This window comes from Glycine max, chromosome 5, assembly GCF_000004515.6.
Source record: "Glycine max cultivar Williams 82 chromosome 5, Glycine_max_v4.0, whole genome shotgun sequence".
NCBI classification, from domain to species: Eukaryota; Viridiplantae; Streptophyta; class Magnoliopsida; order Fabales; family Fabaceae; genus Glycine; species Glycine max.
This window is the reverse complement of record NC_038241.2, coordinates 10,552,448-10,572,751: the sequence shown is the minus strand read 5'-3', so window position 1 is coordinate 10,572,751 and position 20,304 is coordinate 10,552,448. Positions and strand designations below refer to the sequence as shown.

At 38.1% G+C, this 20,304-nt stretch overlaps 2 protein-coding genes across 2 annotated transcripts; both read left to right on the top strand.

Moving 5' to 3' along the window:
* The first annotated feature begins 8,643 nt into the window (after window positions 1-8,643).
* LOC113001654 (uncharacterized) lies at window positions 8,644-9,225 on the top strand. The gene has a single exon (XM_026128549.1). The coding sequence runs from the start codon at window positions 8,644-8,646 to the stop codon at window positions 9,223-9,225; it is 582 nt and encodes a 193-aa protein (XP_025984334.1).
* An 8,302-nt stretch (window positions 9,226-17,527) lies between these two features.
* Window positions 17,528-18,576, top strand: LOC102667302 (protein MAIN-LIKE 1-like). Its single transcript, XM_006580668.1, has 3 exons — window positions 17,528-17,659; window positions 17,746-18,405; window positions 18,526-18,576. The coding sequence occupies exons 1-3, from the start codon at window positions 17,528-17,530 to the stop codon at window positions 18,574-18,576; spliced, it is 843 nt and encodes a 280-aa protein (XP_006580731.1).
* Window positions 18,577-20,304: the final 1,728 nt, after the last annotated feature.

Genomic DNA, 20,304 nt, shown 5'->3' with positions numbered 1-20,304 from the left:
TTAATAATGTAACTTATATTAATTTATCATTTTTTTTAGGTGACTACGACGAGGAAATCAACATATCGGCAATGATGATTTGAAACTTTTTTGTCGCAAATTAGATATTATGAAACAACATGAGATAATAACATTTAAATGTCATATTTTGCTGAAAATAAACAACATTGGAATTATATGCAATTTGTGTAGGAGCCATACACAACAAATCAATGTTACCTCCAATTTGTTTAGTTGAAACTGTAGCGTAGTGTACGGTGGTGCCACTAATTTGTATCCAAGTTATTGAGTGGCATCAACCTGATAGAGTGTTGAGACAATTTGGAATGCAACAACCAATTCCATGGTGTCCTTCGCAACCCTTTAATATTCATAGCATAACATTGAAACAAAAACATGATGAAAATTGGGAGTAACTGTTAGGCCCAATGATCAATCAAGGGAACAATCGAGATGACTTTAGGGTCGACGGTTATCTTCAACAAGAAGGCCTATTGAGTTTTAACTCCTACTATAAGGTGTGATATAGGCGAAAAACGAAGATATTTGTTGATCCTAAAAATGCAAACATAACTACATTAGTATTTTTTTATTTTTTTATGAATATTTAAGTTCAAATTATTTATGGAATTTTAGTCCATTAATTTAAACACCTAATAATTGCACGCTGAAGTTGTAGAGACATTACAGTACATGGTGTCTCCACAAGGGAGAAATACATGGACAGTGAATGATCTAGTACCGTATGTGGAGAAAATAATCATTTTATCTTGAAAGAAAGAGAGAATCACTGAACCTATGTTACATGTTCCAGCAACAAAACATGAATGTCTAGCACAAGAGTTTAATATTCTCCAATCAAGTGTTAAAACTCAAGGCATAGCCAGACGAAGGGAGACTGATGAAGCGGAACCATATTTGTATCCACAGCTGGTAGAGCGTGTCCATGGAATGTATTACACACCACCAACATTTTTTCAGTATCCGACATAGGTATCCATTCAAAGGTCATCAAAGTGATATTTCTGCAAGCGAACATTCATTAGGTGGTGCTGCGGAGACATATCTCAATTTTTCATGGCCTACTATGATCCCTTCACAACAACATGATGCTTTAATTCCAACACCTAATACCCCATTAGGTACTCAATGGAATGTGCCCGGAGCAATACATGGATGAATGATTAGGTGTTGATTTACGTCACCAATTTTCTGCTGAGGCTGACCAAGTTGAAGAGGGGAGACATCGTGGCAGAATAAATCCTGATAGACAAGCACGAAGATGGGAACGCCCATGTGATACATCCTCACATCATCACGGACATCATGACGATTGATTTTCAATTTACTATTTAAATATTTTATTATATGTTTTTAATTTAAATTTTAGACTTCTATTATCGTTTATGTTATGAATATTTAGTAGTGGATGCAGATTATGTCGCACACAAAAATATAATAATAAATAATTAAAAAAACAAACTGATCATGGATAGTTACCATTTCATTGAAGTAGACAAACAAAATACATAAATCAATTAATTTAACAACTTTCACTTTCAGATTGCATTGGACATCGATGTCTGTTGTGTCCTTCTCTTTTACATTTACTATATTTTTGTCGGTGCTCAGATGGTTTGAGTCAATCCATCTCATTCCTTATCCTTGTTGATTTTGACTGACCTTTCGCACGAATTATACTTGGATCAAGAATAAGTGTCCATGAGTCATCAGAAGGAGGAATTGTCGCTTCATTCCTAAGAGACCACCATTGTGTGGAGTAAGCTTTTAAGATGTGGTCATTTCTGTAAATTAAATTTGAATCAAGCTTGTCATGATCTTGTGTCACACTCATATTCAGACATGTGTATGGTACACCCCATTGTGTCACTTTCCATGAATCAATTTTTTTTAGATAAAATTGCCCTCATATAAGAAGGGCAAGGACACTCTGCGCTTTTATTCGGGCAACAAACGATATATTTGTGCGATTTGATTTCGAGAACTTTAAAACTTTGATACACCTTCATAACATATTGTTTCAGTGCATTTTTTATCGCATCTTTACTAATAAAATTCATACTAATATATAATTCTTGCCCAACATTAAAACTCGATGACATCTCCAAACCGCAAATGTCCTCCTCATCAGGATGACTCCAATTGATATTGTTATAATGCAAAACATCATTCCAAAATGGATTTTGAATTCCTTCTACACCTAATAGTTAAAAAAAATAAAATTCAGGTCAATATCACCAAAATATTTATTTACCATTAAATATAATTGTTATAAAGTGATTAATGTATTCAACTATTTTTTAATTTAATTAAATATACCTTCTTTTGGTTGAACAATTGTAACCGGTTCAATCATGTGGGTGATTTTATCATCTGTATCAGATATACCATCAACACTATCATGTTCATCTAAAGACTTTTCAACGTATAAATTAGACACAAGATAATCATCATCATCATCTAAATTGCTTACATTTCTTGGCAGTTTCGACTCATTATTTCTACATGATCTAATAGAATTTGCAAAATGAAATGTAGAACCACTAATAGCATCCTTTTCTATGTACAATTCTATAACTGACATTTGTTCTTGTTCTTGAAAACTTTCGATCATAATTTCAACATCTTCGTCATCACAAATTTGCAACGCAACATATTTTCCTGAAACAAAAATTCTACAACTTGTTGTTATGATTAATTATTTAAATATTTTTTTGTAGGTATATTTTGGTATATGATAAATTCGGTTATAACAGTCTTATATTTCAATGGAAGGGTATATGAAGAGAATGATGGTATAATATTTGAATATAGTAAAAAAAGCGGTTCAGATTAAACGTGAAATAAGTTTTATTGCTTTAAAAATACCTTCTCTTGGTTGAACAATTGTAACTGGTTCAATCATGTGGGTGACTTCATCATCTGTATCAGATATACCATCAACACTATCATCTTCATCTAAAGACTCTTCAACGTATGAATTAGACACAAGATAATCATCATCATCTAAATTGCTTACATTTCTTGGCAATTTCGACTCATTATTAGATAAATTGTTTCCACATGATCAAATAGAATTTGCAGAATGAAACGTAGAACCACCAGTAACATCCTTTTCTATGTACAATTCTATAATTGACATTTGTTCTTGTTGTTGAAAACTTTCGATCATAGTTTCAACATCTTCGTCATCACAAATTTGCAACGCAACATATTTTCCTGAAACAAAAAATCTACAACTTTACCTTATCTCCAATTTTTTTTAAAGCAATAAAACTTATTTCACGTTTAATCTGAACCGCTTTTTTTACTATATTCAAATATTACACCATCATTCTCTTCATATACCCTTCCATTGAAATATAAGACTGTTATAACCGAATTTATCATATACCAAAATATACCTACAAAAAAATATTTAAATAATTAATCATAACAACAAGTTGTAGATTTTTAGTTTTAGGAAAATATGTTGCGTTGCAAATTTGTGATGACGAAGATGTTGAAACTATGATCGAAAGTTTTCAACAACAAGAACAAATGTCAATTATTGAATTGTACATAGAAAAGGATGTTACTGGTGGTTCTACGTTTCATTCTGCAAATTCTATTTGATATAGAAATTCTTGGTGGGATATAGACATTCTTACTTTCTCCATTTTCACTACCTTGGACTATATATACATTAATTACTCTTGTTTGTTTCCTTTTAATCCTAAACCGTTGTTTTATTTCTTCTCCACTTCATTTTTGTTTTGGTTCAGAGGGATCACCCCTCTAATTGAGTCGGGCACATCTTGTGGCATCTCTATTTAATAATTAATATCTTTGTCTAATTTGCAGGTAGATTCTACTGCAAATGTCCAACTTGAAAAGGTTGAAGACATTTGGAACCTTAGAGGGATTTTAAACACTTCATGGCATCGGGTGAAAGTTCAGGCAAGTCACTCAAACTTGTAAAAGTAACACCAATTTCCCAATCGAGCCCTTATGAACCTCCCCTCCCCCCAACAATGAGTTTAGTGGTTTTTGAAGCTTCTCTTAATGAACTATGAACACTGAAAACACTGAACAGGCATCACAATCAATTGTTTAAAAGTCTTTATACAAATAAGCTATAAGTTAGGGGTTATAAGTAATCCTTACTCGGATTTCTCAGAGTTTTGCATGGAACATTTGTACCTTCATTTCTTCAAGGAAATAATTTGAGATCATGAGCATGATGCGTTTAGCACTTTGAATTTCACTAATCTTATCATTTTCCTCGCACCTTCAGCTTTGTTGCATCTAGGCATTTTTTTTGGTATTGTGTGCTAAGAGGAAACACAAAAACGGGGAAATTACATCCTTAAGAAAGGCGTAGTAGCCAAAGTGTTAGCAACAAGACACAGATTAGCAGAGAAGCACCCACCAAGGACAAGCCCAAGAGAAATGTCAAGAAGCCAGCCCACTTTCAGGATTACATTTGAATTACACAGAATATTCTTGCTGAGTAGATAATAGGATGATTGCTATTGTAATTCTGTTATAGGAAATTGGTTTGAGACAATAACCAATTCTGGTACATTTCCATTTTCGAGTTAGTTACAGGGTAGCTGGATAATTACTGAATATTCAGCTTTATTATAAAAAATTCCATGTTATAAATACAACATCAGAAATAAAATCAGCAAGAAGAATGTTTACCATTAGCTTGTAGCTCGTAGTTGACAGTAAAACGCATAACAGTCTGGTCCGACCTGCCTCCATGCCGGAACATAACACCCGCCAGACCTCCCTCGAACGTCTCGAGGAGGCCGTCCTCAAGCTCACCCAACACCAGGCCACCCTCTCTTAAGCCAACATAGACCTCAATCAAAAACTTGATTCCGTCCTCGACCGTCTTGCCGCCCTCACCACAACCCCACCCTCACCCAAAACTCCCCCGTTACCACCTCCTTTCCACCATTCGCGACCACACATGAAGCTGGAAGTACCCCGCTTCGATGGGAAGGATCCTCTCGGCTGGATCTTTAAAATTACCCAATTCTTCGACTACCAGGGCGTCTCCGATGCCGAGCGTTTGACCGTGGCCTCCTTTTACATGGAGGGCCCTGCCCTCTGTTGGTTTCAATGGATGTCGAGGAACGGTTTCCTCACATCCTGGCAGGCAATGCTACAAGCATTGGAGACACGCTTCGCCCCGTCGTACTACGACGACCCCTATGGAGCGCTTTTCAAAATTCAGCAACGCGGCACCGTGAACGAATATCTCTCGGAGTTCGAGAGACTCGCCAACCGCGTCGTCGGACTCGCACCACCCCTGTCGCTCAGCTGTTTCATTTCGGGTTTGAACCCCGAATTGCATCGCGAAGTTCAAGCACTGCAACCTATGTGCCTTCCCCAGGCAATGGCCTTGGCCAAGCTCCAAGAAGATAAACTTCTGGACCGCCGCCGTAACCATCGCCACAATTTCCCGGTTTCCCCTACCCCTCACCACCCCAACAACCCCCCACCTTCATCCTCAACCTCAGCCACAAACAAACCCCCCATTCGACGCCTCACCCCTGAGGAAATGGCCCTGAAAAGAGATAAGGGGCTTTGCTACCACTGCGATGAGAAATGGTCTCTGGGGCATCGTTGCAACCCCCGCATTCATCTTTTCATCGCAGCCGAAGACCCCGACACACCCTTCACCTCAGAGCCACCAGATTCCCCTCCGTCATGATGACCCCTCTCCCCTGCTGAGTTTGAACGCCTTATCTGGCATGCCTGCACCGGAAACCTTTCGTGTTTACGGCACCGTTCGTCGCCATCAACTTACAATCCTCGTGGACGGTGGCAGTACGCACAATTTTGTGCAATTACGCGTGGCGAAGTTCCTTGGTCTCCCCTCGACTCCGATGACCCCCCTCCCCGTTATGGTGGGCGACGGTGGCGTCATCCATTGTGACTGCCGCTACCCTCAGGTCTCCATCACCATTCAGGGGCACCAATTCACCACTGATCTTTTCGGGTTACCCTTAAGTGGGGCTGACCTAGTACTTGGGGTCCAGTGGTTACGGGCCTTGGGCCCTGTTACTACTGATTACACCGCCCTTTCAATGTCTTTTACACATTTGGGCCTCCCCATCAAACTCTTTGCAGACGTCCTGGTTACACCCCCACCAGCATCGGCCCACCAGCTTCGCAAGATGCTTCGGACACAGGCCGTCGCGGCCCTGTTTTAGCTAGGTCCTGCTTCTTCCTCCCCAATCACTAATTCCCCCACCTTACTTCTAGCCACAGAACCACCACCCCCTGCCCTTACCCCTCTTCTGACCAAATTCCGCCACCTCTTCCAGGAGCCATCCCAATTACCCCCAGCCCGACCCATTTCCCACCATATTCACCTCACTCCAGATGCCAAACCAGTCACCGTTAAGCCTTATCGTTACCCACATAGCCAAAAAACCGAACTCGAGAAGCAAGTCCAGACTATGCTAGATTCCAGTTTGATTCGACTGAGCCATAGCCCCTTCTCATCCCCCGTCCTCCTCATTAAAAAAAAGGATGGCAGCTGGCGCTGTTGTATCGATTATCGCGCCCTTAACTCCATAACCATCAAGCACAGTTTTCCCATGCCCACCATTGACGAGCTTCTTGACGAGCTTGGTGCGGCCTCGTGTTTCTCCAAGTTGGACTTGCGCCAGGGATTTCACCAAATCCGTAGGGCAGAGGAGGACATCCACAAAACCGCCTTCCGCACTCATTCCGGCCACTATGAATACTGCGTTATGCCCTTCGGGCTGTGTAACGCCCCGGCAACGTTCCAAGCAACCATGAATGAAATGCTCAAACCCTTTTTACGCAAGTTCGTTGCGGTGTTTTTTGATGACATATTGGTCTACAGCTCATCTTGGGACGATCATCTTCTTCATCTCGAGGCTGTCTTCTCCGCCCTGGCCCGTGATTCCTTCTACCTCCGCGAGTCCAAATGCGTCTTTGCTAAGCCCCGACTTCAGTATTTGGGCCACATTCTCTCTTCCAAAGGAGTTTCCCCAGATCCTTCCAAAATTTCGGCTATCCTCGATTGGCCAACCCCCACTACTACCACTGCTCTCCGTGGTTTCCTTGGTCTGACCAGCTTCTATCGCCGTTTCATCCGAGGTTATGCCCCATTGGCCGCCCCACTGAACGCATTACTCCGTAAAGACAGCTTCCTTTGGACTGAAGATTCCCAACGCGCCTTCGACACACTCAAACAGGTAATGACCTCGGCCCCCGTTCTTATCCCGCCGGATTTCACGATTCCGTTTTGCTTAGAAACAGATGCTTCTGGAGTCGCCGTCGGCGCGGTTCTATCCCAACATGCTCATCCAATCACGTTTTTTAGCAAGACTCTCTGCCCCAGGCTGCAACGTTCCTCTACCTATGTCCGGGAACTCCATGCCATCACCTCCGTCGTCCGTAAATGGCGTCACTACCTCCTCGGCCATCCTTTCACTATTATTACTGACCATCAGAGCCTGAAGGACCTGATGAATCAAGTAATCCAGACTCCCGAACAACAGCAGTATCTGGTTAAGACCATCCAATACCGGGCTGGCTCCGACAATGCAGCAGCAGATGCTCTTTCTCGGGTCACCCCCGCCGGCCAATGCCTGATTCTCTCGATTCCCCTTCTCGATTGTATGGCTGATATCCACCATTCAATGCAGCAATCCCCAGCTTACCACGAATTACTTGCCACACTCCACCAACAACCAGAGGCCCACCCTGACTATTCCATCACTTCCGGCCAAATTCACTTTCGCGGCAAGCTTTGGCTGCCCCCCGACAACCCATTCATCCCCATGCTCCTTGAAGAATTCCACTCCACCCCACTGGGTGGACACATGGGCGAAAAGAAAACGCTGTGCCGCCTCCGTGACTCCTTCTACTAGGATCACATGCACCGTGATGTCCACCGCTTTGTTTCTCAGTGCAGGATTTGCCAGCAAATTAAATACAAGGCCCGTAAACCCGCTGGCCTGCTCCAACCTCTGCCAATTCCCTCTGTCCTGTGGGAAGATTTGTCGCCTGATTTCATCACCGGCCTCCCGCCGTCACACGGCTTCACCGCCATCCTAGTGGTCGTCGACCGCTATTCCAAGGGTACCCACCTCGGCGCACTTCCCCCAAAGTACTCTGCTCACAAGGTTGCATGTCTCTTCTTCGACATTGTCTGCAAATTGCACGGTTTTCCCCACAGTTTGGTCTCCGACCGAGACCCGATCTTTCTCAGTTCATTCTGGCGCGAATTATTTCGCATTAGTGGCACCAAACTCCGGTATAGCACCGCGTACCACCCTGAATCTGACGGCCAGACGGAGGTCCTTAATCGAACTCTGGAGCAGTACCTCTGTTCGTTCGTTAATGACAAGCCTGCCCTCTGGCACGCCTTCCTTCTGGCACGCCTTCCTTCCTTTGGCCGAATGGAGCTATAACACTTCCACTCACTTCGGTACCGGCCTCTCCCCGTACGAGATCACGTACGGCAAGCCACCCCCAGCCTTTCCACCATATACAACAGGCACCTCGCCGGTGGAAGCTGCAGACTCCATCTTGTCCACCCGACAAGCTCTACACACTAAGTTACAAAGTCGTCTATTGAAAGCGCAGATGGCAATGAAGAACCATGCTGACCGCCACCGTCGGGATGTCCATCTCCAGCCAGGTGACTTGGTCTATGTCCGCCTCAAACCATATCGGCAACTCTCCATGCGCCCCCACTACTCCAAGCTTGCCAAGAGGTTCTATGGTCCTTATCCGATCACAGAATGTGTCGGGCCTATGGCCTATCGCCTACAACTCCCAGCGGATTCCAAAATCCACCCTATTTTCCATGTGTCCCTCTTAAAACCCCATCACGGCCCGCCTCCGCCTGTGGATGACCCCGTTCCACCTACACAGGTCGATCATCACCCACTCGTCGAGCCCCTCTCCTTCCTTGATTGGAAATTCGACACCACCAAGGACCCACCTTCGCACTCGGTCCTGGTTCAATGGCGTGGCCTCGCGCCGAAGGACACTTCGTGGAAGGACTGGGACGCTCTTCGATCAGTTTACAACCTCGGGGACGAGGTTGTGTTTCCAAGGGAGGTTGTTGTTAGCAACAAGACACAGATTAGCAGAGAAGCACCCACCAAGGACAGGCCCAAGAGAAATATCAAGAAGCCAGCCCACTTTCAGGATTACATTTGAATTACACAGAATATTCTTGCTGAGTAGATAATAGGATGATTGCTATTGTAATTCTGTTATAGGAAATTGGTTTGAGACAATAACCAATTATGGTACATTTCCATTTTCGAGTTAGTTACAGGGTAGCTGGATAATTACTGAATATTCAGCTTTATTATAAAAAATTCCATGTTATAAATACAGCATCAGAAATAAAATCAGCAAGAAGAATGTTTACCATTAGCTTGTAGCTCGTAGTTGACAGTAAAATGCATAACAGTAGCCAAAGCTCAACCATATCATGGAATTTTTTTGGTATTGTATGCTAAGAGGAAACACAAAAACGGGGAAATTACATCCTTAAGAAAGGCGTAGTAGCCAAAGCTCAACCATATCATGAGGGGGAACGTCAACAATAACTAGAAAAACATTGCCATGAAGGCCTCTCTTAGATAGGAAATCCGCACATTGGTTCCCTTCTCTTAGGGAGGGACAAAACTCCAAGCTCCATTCTTTCCGTTGGAAATCCTTGATATTAGCAATTAACGTGGCATATGCATGGCAAGGTTGAAGGGGCTGTTGAATAAGCTTCATAGCAAGGGCCGAATTAGTCACACAAATTATATTGGAGTAGTGCATGTCCCAAGCTATTTTGGGCCCCTGAAGAAGACCCATGAACTCGGCTTTTAAGATATCAACATCACCCAAACGCCCATAGAATCCTTGAATCCAACAACCATTAGAGTACCTAAGCAAGCCACCAAAACCAGCACGACCAGAATCAACCACACAACTACCATTAGAATGGATGGTAATTTGATTTCCATTCGCTTGGATGTACTAGACCCACAGTTATTGCCTCCAACTACCTTACTCCACACCATACGAAGGCTGATCCAGCACAAAAAATATTGATGCACAATAGTAATGCGGCCCAACTGCTGAACTTGAGAGTGAACCCTGGATAACCAATTGGTATGATTCCTCCTCAGAGTAGCAATATTGATGCACAATAGCCTCCACACATGCAAAACATTCTGACACTCACAAAAAAATATGATGAAGATCCTTAATATCCGCCCCACAAATCGGACTTGTAGACGTCACCGCAATATGCCTTCTCACCATGAAGGCTTTACTTGGTAGGGCATCATGCCCAAGCTGCAAAATAAAGAACTTGACGTTCTACAGCAGTGAACCCTTCCAAATCCAATTCCAACTTCCCTTAACCATGCGACCAAACTTATCTAGCAGCCATGCATACCTTGATTTGGCCGGATAAGTGCATGAGAGATGCATCTAGGCATTTGATTTAGTATCCTAGTAAAATTTAAACTTCCTCAATTTTTTTCTTACAATATTGACTCATTACGACACGCGCTCGAGTGAAAAATTACAAAAGATGAGTTGAATAACCTTAAAGCATAGGAAGAATACATTTTTAATTAATGCTTGAAAGGCATGTGCAACAAGTCAACAACTCGAATAAATATAGGCATTAAAGAACTCACATAGAAATAAGTCATGAAGAAGGAACCTCTAAGAATGACTACCTGCTAAGTCTAATATACACCAAAGATCATTTTTTTAATGAAGGTTTTAAATGTAAAAACATTTGTTCCTTTATATTGTAGTCTTTGCAATAAAAAAAACATTTCTAAAAAGGATTGATGCAAATGGTAAAATGAGCATGTAAATGCAAATATCACAAGAAATGAGGTTGAATTGTGAATTTTACTAAACTTAAAACCTTTTTCGAAAATAATAAAGTTATCGTATGATAAAAAAAACTAAGCAAACAGATATCAGATCTTTGCAAGGCAAATCATACGATAGTTTCAGATCTTATAAAACAAAGTTTTTCGAAAGCAAAGATCCAATTCAGACCTTGAGTTAGTTTAAAGAGCAGAAGAGAAAATAAATAGAATAAGGCACAAGAAATTTATACTAGTTCGTCTCAACCACCGAGACTACGTCTAACTCTTGGCAACACACCAAGTTCCACTAACTTCAACAAGTTATAAGTATCTATCACTGTCACTTTTGGCTCCTTGAATCAAGCTATACACCAAGCTTGTTACAACCAATATTCTTTATCCTACCAAGTCACTATGGGCTCTAACATAAATTAGAAGATGTTTTTGTTTGATTGCACAATGACTAAACTTGATAGTCTTACAGACAGATATACACTTTCAACACTTAGTCTTTTCTCTCAAGATAATCAAAGTGTTTTGAGAATTTTTCTAAATTTTACAAAAATTTACACAAAGAACTTATACAAAAAGAGTTTAATAATGAGCTCTTTCAATTCGTTCTTCATGTTTTCAAAGCTTCTAGTATTTATAGGCATCCTTCAATCAAGTATTTGTTGTCTCTAAACAAACATATTTCCTCTCTTAAACTTGTGTTTGAAGAATGTGGTTGTCGGGACATTAAATGCACATACTTTTTCATGTTGAGAAAACCACTCTTCATCGCTGGAGTGTTTATCACAACAATAGGAAACCATTTCCTTTTGCATCAGAGTAGGTTTGTGCATCAAAACTCTTTTTTTGATGCCAATTGAGGAATTTCAGAGTTTGACTTCATTTATTCTTCGTAGGATTTGATAGATCCTAGGAGAATGTCTCTGCAAAATAGATCTCAGACACATAGTATTAAATGAAGTCTTAAATACCATCTTTAATGTCGTATCAAGTATTGATTTTATCTTACTATCATCTGAAACATCAAATGCATGTAAAACATGTCTTGATAGCGCATAAAATACAACTTTTAATCTTTGTATTTATTTACATGTAATAAAAATAATTTATGATCCTGATTCGTCTTAAGACACAAATGTCTTTTGACTTAACAGAACCTTTTACCACTTAGTTTATAAACCATCCTGTAATATTGTGGATAAATATGTATGAATGGTGAAAAAAATATGTGAAATGCTTAGACAACTTTGTTGAAAAGGAGATTGAAATATTTGGAGGCTCAACAATAACATCTAATGTATTAAAAATATTGGACAAACATGATTTTGCTGATATGATCAATAACATTGATCACATGCAGTGAGAATTGAGAAATTGTCCATTGACATCACAAAACTAGTGAATATCATACATTCTTTGGCATTGCGAGTTCAAATAACAATTAAAATTTTATATTTTTAACTGTTTCATAAGAGCACAAACTCTTAAGTACAATTTACATTAAATGAGATCATATCAAATATGGTTTACTTTTGATAGATGATATTTTTTCTAGAATGAGATACATTTATGAAAACCATTTCATTTTTGTGAGCGAACAAAAATAGTTTGTTATGGAATTAATCCTTAGCTCTAGGTTATATATCTTTTACAAAATTTAATAAATTGTTATTAATTTAATTTTTCTATATTTTCATACATTTTTAGAGAAATTATTTAATTTAAAAGTACTTTTAAAAATCAAAATAGAAACATATTAACTTTGAATATAGATGAATAATAAAATATCAAAATAAATTGTTATTAAGAATATTTTTAAAAATAAATATTCATAGAATATTATACTATTCATACGATAAATAAATAAAAATCATAAATATAAACTCACTGTACCATTCATAAAACAATGTATTACCTTAAAATAAATAAAAAGACGATAAACTTCAAAACAACATCTTACCTCAAGTTAAACAATGATTACTTTTTTGAGAATGAGGTGTGCTTATATTAGGGTTTCTATATTAGTAGTTTAATTACATCCTTAGGTGGGGTGGGGAAATTGCATTAGGGACAATTATATCTTTTCATCCCAAAATTCAAAAGTTGGTAGTGCCAATAGTGGTTCTTCCACCACAATGGGTATTTTTTGTTTGAAAATTACTATAATTGGTATATTTTAAAAAGACTTAATTGCAAAATTTGTTCCCTTATTTTGTCTACTACACTAAATCGGTTTTCCTGATTTTTAATTCACTATTCGAGTCCTCCTGTAATTCAAAATACACTATCTTAATCTCATTTTAACTGTTGATCGTTAAATTTTAAACATTGAAACTAGAAATTTGACCAATATTTTCTTAAAAAATAAGAACTTAAAAAAATGCTTAAGGACTAGAACCATGATCTTTGAAGTAAGAAGCACACTCTTTTACCACTAAAAATTTGGTGCAAAATATAGTATTAATAAAAGTTTTATGTGAAAATAGTTCAAAATTCAAATTTTATTATTTTTTAATTTATTATATTTTATAATCTTACATATTATCTTTTAAAATATAATATATAAGCTTAAATTCTAATTTCACATAAGTTACAACATGTATATTTATATAATTTTTTTATATTATATTTTTCTTTTAAAATAATACTTGTGATTTAGTGATAATATATTTTTTTTATCTATATTAAGATATTTATTTTATTTATTATAATATAGATAAAATAATAATGTTAATAAATTACATACATAAATATTTTAAAAAATAGAAAACACTATCATTTTATTTAATTATTTATCTTTACTATATAATTTAATTCTTTAATTTTTTTACCTGATTAAATAAAGTTAAATATAAATAAAAAATACTATTATCATAAATAATAAGAATATCTTAACATAAGCAAAAAGGTACTGTGGTTAAATCACATATATAAATATTAAAAAAATAATAAAATATTTTCATTTTATGAAATCATAATTTATATAAAAAAATATACATTAAACATAAAATTTATATTATATATTTACTTCATAAAATAAGTTTTAAATAGTGATAAAAATATATAAGATTATAAAAATATAATAATAAAAATTAAGGATTTCAGTTTTTTAAAAAGAAAAAAAATTAGAAATCGTGCCTTTGCATATGATTTCAATCAGAAAAAAAAATAAAAAAAACTGAAATCGTGCCCCTGCATACGATTTCAATCAGAAAAAAACTGAAATCCTATTTTTGCATATGATTTCAGTGCTTACAAACTTTTTTTAAAATAAATTAAAAGTAAAATTATACTTTGATATATGATTTCTTTATATAATAATTTTAAAAAAATCGTATATTAAACTACAATTTATCCATTTTGATAAATTTTTTAAAAATACCATTACCGTAATTTATCCTGGGGACATGCTAGGTGCACCCAGCAATATTGCTGGTGCACCCAGCAATTTATTGAATGGACCATTTTGTCCTTCATTTAAAAATTTAAAAAGTTGCTCCTCCTCCGAAAGAACCACTTTCATTCTTCTTCGTGCAGCTTCTTTTCTTCTTCCCCACGAGCCTCGTGCCTCTTCTTCTCCGCGAGCCCGGCTGCTTCTTCTCGTTGGATCAGATGTGATTTTCCTTCGAGGTAGGTGTCCCTCAGCCATATCAGGGACATCCTTAGTCATGTAAGGAACGGAGTAATTCAAAAAGTATTTTTAAAACATTTTTTTTTCCAAAACAAGTCTTTCAAAGGGAAAAAAGGCTCACATTCATTTTCTTCTACATCATATTCAAACTTGTCCAAATAAATAATAAAGTAATCTTGACTCAAACAAGGTTGTATAAACTTCATACAATTAATATAGAACTTATATCCTAATGTCACATCCTATCAGAGCGTTGTGTTCCCGTGTCCTCTAACATGAGGTTCTTCATAGTCATCCACCTATTTATCTGCTCCCCGAACACAAGTTCAAGATCATCACAGGATCCAAACATAACAACACACAAGGAGTGAGTTATCACATTCCTAACTAATAGAGAAACAAGACAATTAAATATACATATTATATAAATGAGATACCACTTGCTTAAACATAACTCATGTAATTTCACCACTTTGTCATTCAAAATTCACTTTTCAATCATCAATCACATTACACAAGAATCCCACACTCCGATCAAGATATAATAACACATTACCTTCATAATAAACAATTAGCAAGCGTATGCAACAATTATGCTAAGACTCAATCCTATATGCAATGTGGTACCATGTCAGTGAAAAATCACCCTGTGGCGCTTAGGAGTACATAACAAGACACACCACACAATAGGTTTGTCAGGTCACTCTTACTAAGTAAGATCATAGGGAGACCAATCAGGGTCACGATGTTTTGCCAGAATGCTCCAACCATATGGGATCAGCATAGGTTTAAAGGAGCACTCAAACTCAGTGACCCTCAAGGCCTACACTCCGAAGAGTCCGTCAGGGCCTCTCCCTCCTGATTCAGGTCCAACCCCTAAAATAATTTTGCATACAGACACTGCTCATGAATTATACAATACCCACGACCTCACACTCGTGTTTTAAACACGTTCAACACAATTGCGCTATGATTTAACACTGGTTCCTAAATAGGAAACTTACATTTTCTCTTTAACATTGCGCATCAACGTTTTTCTCAAGATAACACTGGTCGAGTTATTGTACAATTCATAGCTTACAACACAAGTAATTTCACATCAAGTGTTAACTACACACTTATCCACAACTAAAACTCATTCACAATTTCACATCTCATGGTATCACAATCCACCATCACATGTTTACACGTATCTCACAAATTAACACATGTTCAACTTTACACTTATACTCAATCTCAATAACAATATTATAATCTCAAAGCAACATGTTATTCCACAATTTATCACATATTCCATTTATAAACACTGCTCATGAATTACACAATACCACGACCTCACAGTCATGTTTCAAACACGTTTAACACATTGCGCTACAATTTAACACTGGTTCCTAACTAGGAACCTACACTTTCTCTTTAACACTACGCATAAACATTGGTCGGGTTATCGTATAATTCATAGCTCACAATATAATTAATGTAACATCAAGTGTTAAACACATCCACTTATTCACAATCAAATATCATGCCCACACTTTAACATCTCATAACATCACATCAACCATCTCATAACATCCCTAATGATATTCATAAGGTACAACATACACATGTTCATCAAATTTAACCATAATATTCTCAAACTCCAACACTTAATAATTTTTTGAATCATACTATAACAACTCTACAATATTATTTACCTAAATTATTAATATAAATAAATATATAACTACTTCTATATATATAAACTAGCATACATCATATTGGATCACAAATTTCAAAGTAAGCTTTCAATGCACAAATTCTAAATACTTATATGAACACTTTGGTCAATTTCAATTATGATATTAATTTTTAAATTATATAAAAAAACCTAAAAAGCAAGAAAAGAAAATACAAAATCAATATCTCACTCTAAATTTCTCCTTACTTTATTTCATCAATTCATGTTAATTAGAAAAATGCTCGATTTATAGGGTTCACACTCGACACAACAGCATATCAATTTCACAACAATTGGTTTGTCAAACATATATAATTCACACTTATAATTATAAGGATAGAATAAGAAATGATGGAAACATCCAAAAACTCATTCCAATTGATACTCTAAGGATCCCTACACATGTTATCACTAATCCCCAATTGTGAATAACTCATCCCTTACCTCTAAGCGGACTCACGTGTCTTTCGATAGCGATAGCGGCATCTCTAGCGGTTCCCTAAAATTCCTCCAGTTTTTCCTCCGACTGCTCCGATAGAATTTCCAAAAGTCAGAGAAACGGAGAAGGGATTGAAGCCTTCATTTGGACTATCTTCATGTGATTCCTTTTTCTCCCTCCACGAACATTATCTCGCAAATCCCAACGGTCAAAGCGTGCGCACTTGAATTTAGAACAACATATCCAAATTTCACGACATTCCAACGGTTAACAAAACCGAGATCGTAGTTTTACCAAGACAGCTCTAGGTTTCTGCGGGAAAGAAAAAGGCTTCAATGCGAAGGATATTTCTCTCAGCTCAATCATAATATCAAAATTCCCAACGGTGAGAATTCTCAGAATTGTGTTGCGAACATGATGTTTAAATTTAACGACGATCCAACGGCGAATGAGTCCAGGATCATCATTCTTCTGAGACAAGTTTAGTGGCCTGCGGGAAAAAGAGAGGGTTTTGGGAGAAGAGAGAAAAAAACAAAATTGATAGGCAGAGAAGACTGAGGAGTGAGTCTGAAAACTGACCTAGCATGTTGCTATTTATAGCTAGGGGTATTCACGACCTATTATTTACTCTATTTATTTATTTTTATTATTTTATAAAAAAAGAAACTCTATTTTATTCTTCATCAAATTAATAATAAAATACTCTTTTTATTTTCTTTCAAACCATTATTTTATTATAACTATTTTTCTTTATTTATTTAATTATAAAACATCATTATTCTCTAAAATTTAATTTACGAAAAAAATGGGATGTTACACATGAGATGACTGCAGACGTACATGGTGCTGAGGGGTCACATGCTGATGATGCTGAGGGATTTCCAGGTGGGCCACGTGACCCATCAGTGCTGACATCATTTGCGGACCATGTTGCACATGCCATTTGGAGTGGACAGGTATTTTAATTTGTTAATTATTTGTCATTGTTGATTTGCTTGTCATTAATTTTTTTTATAATTTTATAATTTGTACTTCAAATCAGGAACGTCCTGAGTTGAAGTTGGTGTCGCACGGGAGGAAGGTGACATTAATTGGGAGACCAGTGTCTGAGATTGAAGGATTGGTTGGTGCCACAAGATTAAGTCCATTGATCGGGTGTTCAGTTGTAACCGGCAATCCTGGACTTATATCCGCATTTGTGGAGAGGTGGCACAGCGAGATCAACTCCTTCCACCTTCCAGTAGTAGAGTTGACGATCACACTGGATGATGTGTCGCCACTCCTCCATTTGTCTATCAGTGGCGCGTTCTATAGCTTTCATGCTCTTTCTGTGGACGAGGCGATATTTTTGTTGACCGAGTTGCTTAAGGTGTCTGTTGAGGAGGCTAGAGCCGAGACAGCACGATCACGTGGGGCATACGTACGGCTGGGATGGGTTCGAGACATCTATGAGATGAGATGTGAGGCCCGGTGGTGGATTGTGGCAGCTCGTGCTTATCTGCTGCACTTGGTTGGTTGCACTTTTTTTGCTAACAAGAGTGCAACATATGTTCATGTGGTGCACCTAGAGGCTTTTCGCAACCTGGGTCAGAGTGGTGGTTATGCCTGGGGAGTTACCGCGCTGGTTCATATGTATGACCAGTTAGATGAAGCTTCTAGGACCACTACACGACAGATTACGGGGTACCTGACTTTATTACAGGTAAATTTTGTGTTTTTAAATATGTTACGTTGGATTATGATTTAAACATGTTTTTATGTTATGTTAACCTCATTTTTTTTGTATTGTTGGATCTATAAGCACTTTCCTAGTGTGCATCAGTGTGTCACAGATGATGCATACCAGCAGACGTCCCCACATGCTTACCGGTAGTTGACGTCGAAGGCGCATATGAAGGGAATTACAGGAGCACCATATTGGGCATGTTGTGATGCTTTGACAGTCACATATGTGTGCTGGTTGCCTTACAATGAGCATCGAGGGGTTAGGGGCTTTGAGCTGATTTCATCATTCCAGGGTCAGCTGAGATGGGGTCCTATGGTGGTCACAGCTCGATTGGAGAGGGTGCTACGGCAGTTTGGTTACATTCAGAGCATCCCTTCGTCGCCTGTTAGCGCTTCATTGTCATATGATGATATAGATGACAGGTGGATGCATTTCGCGGACCACGTACTAGCTGTGGGTGAGCTTTGTGTAGTGCCTGAGCAGGTATCTGCGGATTACATGGAGTGGTTTTTTCGGATATCTCACCCATTCATGATACTGACCCAGGCAGGTGACCAGCCCAAACATGCACCTACCGCAGACCATGAGGAGTACATGCAGCCGCCCATCCCACAGGTTCCAGTGGCATTTGACCCCCCTCCACATGCAATGGTAAGATTATTTGTGCGTTTAATGTTTGATGAGTTGTTATTTATTTTAAATTTTATAATAAATGTTTTTAATGACTGTCACAGGATGATTACGACGGCTATGAGGCGATCGCAGAGAGGTTGGAGCGTGTGCTTAGCCTTAGGATGGTCATTGCAGGCACAGAGTTACATGATATTATGCAGGATTGCCTCACGATCGCCAAAGGGGGTGCCAATGCAGATGGAAGTGTCAAGGCTCGACAGAGACGGCGTACAGAGCATTGATTATTGTTTTTATGTTTTGTTTTGTAGTTGACATAATTTTTTGTATTTGTTACACATTTTAGTTTAATATAGTTGACTTGTTTTGCACAATTTATTATTTTATGATATTAACTGACGCATCGATTCCGATTCCAATCCTGGTCCTTAAGCGAAGTTTTGGACTATTTTGAATTTTTTATAAAAACAGTGAAGCTAAAATCATGATTTTCGTTCGTAAGAATGACATTAAAATTATTTTTTTTAAAAGAGGCAGAAAAAATAGAAATCAGACCCTTTTTTTATGTTTAAGTACCCATGTTTGGGGTTTTTTTTGGAGGGTGTGCGACTGGCGTAAGACATTGGAGGGGCGCTATTTCTCATTTTTGGACGTCAAGGAACCCAAAAAAATTATTGTTGTTCCCTGGTTCCATCAAATAACACCTAAAAAAAGAGGCAGAAAATCCAAAAAAATAGGAATCAGACCATTTTTACATGTTTTAAGTACCCATGTTTTGGGTTTTTTTTAAGGGTGTGCGAGTGGCGTAAGACATTGGAGGGGTGCTATTTCTCATGTTTGGACGTCAAAGGACCCAAAAACATTATTTCCGTTCCCTGGTTCCATCAAATAACACCAAAAAAATAGGAATCGGACCCTTTTTACATGTTTAAGTACCCATGTTTGGAGTTTTTTTTGGAGGGTGTGCGAGTGGCATAAGACATTGGAGGGGCGCTATTTCTCATTTTTGGACGTCAAGGAACCCAAAAAAATTATTGTTGTTCCCTGGTTCCATCAAATAATACCTAAAAAAAGAGGCAGAAAATCCAAAAAAATAGGAATCAGACCATTTTTACATGTTTAAGTACCCATGTTTTGGGTTTTTTTCGAAGGGTGTGTGAGTGGCGTAAGACATTGGAGGGGCGCTATTTCTCATGTTTGGACGTCAAACAACCCAAAAAAATTATTGCCGTTCCCTGGTTCCAT

What these genes read in the sequence shown, in the direction of transcription:
- LOC113001654 (XM_026128549.1), top strand. Translation starts at nt 8,644, where the DNA reads ATGGCAATGAAGAACCATGCTGACCGCCACCGTCGGGATGTCCATCTC.
- LOC102667302 (XM_006580668.1), top strand. Translation starts at nt 17,528, where the DNA reads ATGACTGCAGACGTACATGGTGCTGAGGGGTCACATGCTGATGATGCT. An exon ending in ATGCCATTTGGAGTGGACAG is followed by an intron (nt 17,660 to 17,745) that starts GTATTTTAATTT and finishes ACTTCAAATCAG; the next exon opens with GAACGTCCTGAGTTGAAGTT. An exon ending in GGTACCTGACTTTATTACAG is followed by an intron (nt 18,406 to 18,525) that starts GTAAATTTTGTG and finishes AGTGTGCATCAG; the next exon opens with TGTGTCACAGATGATGCATA.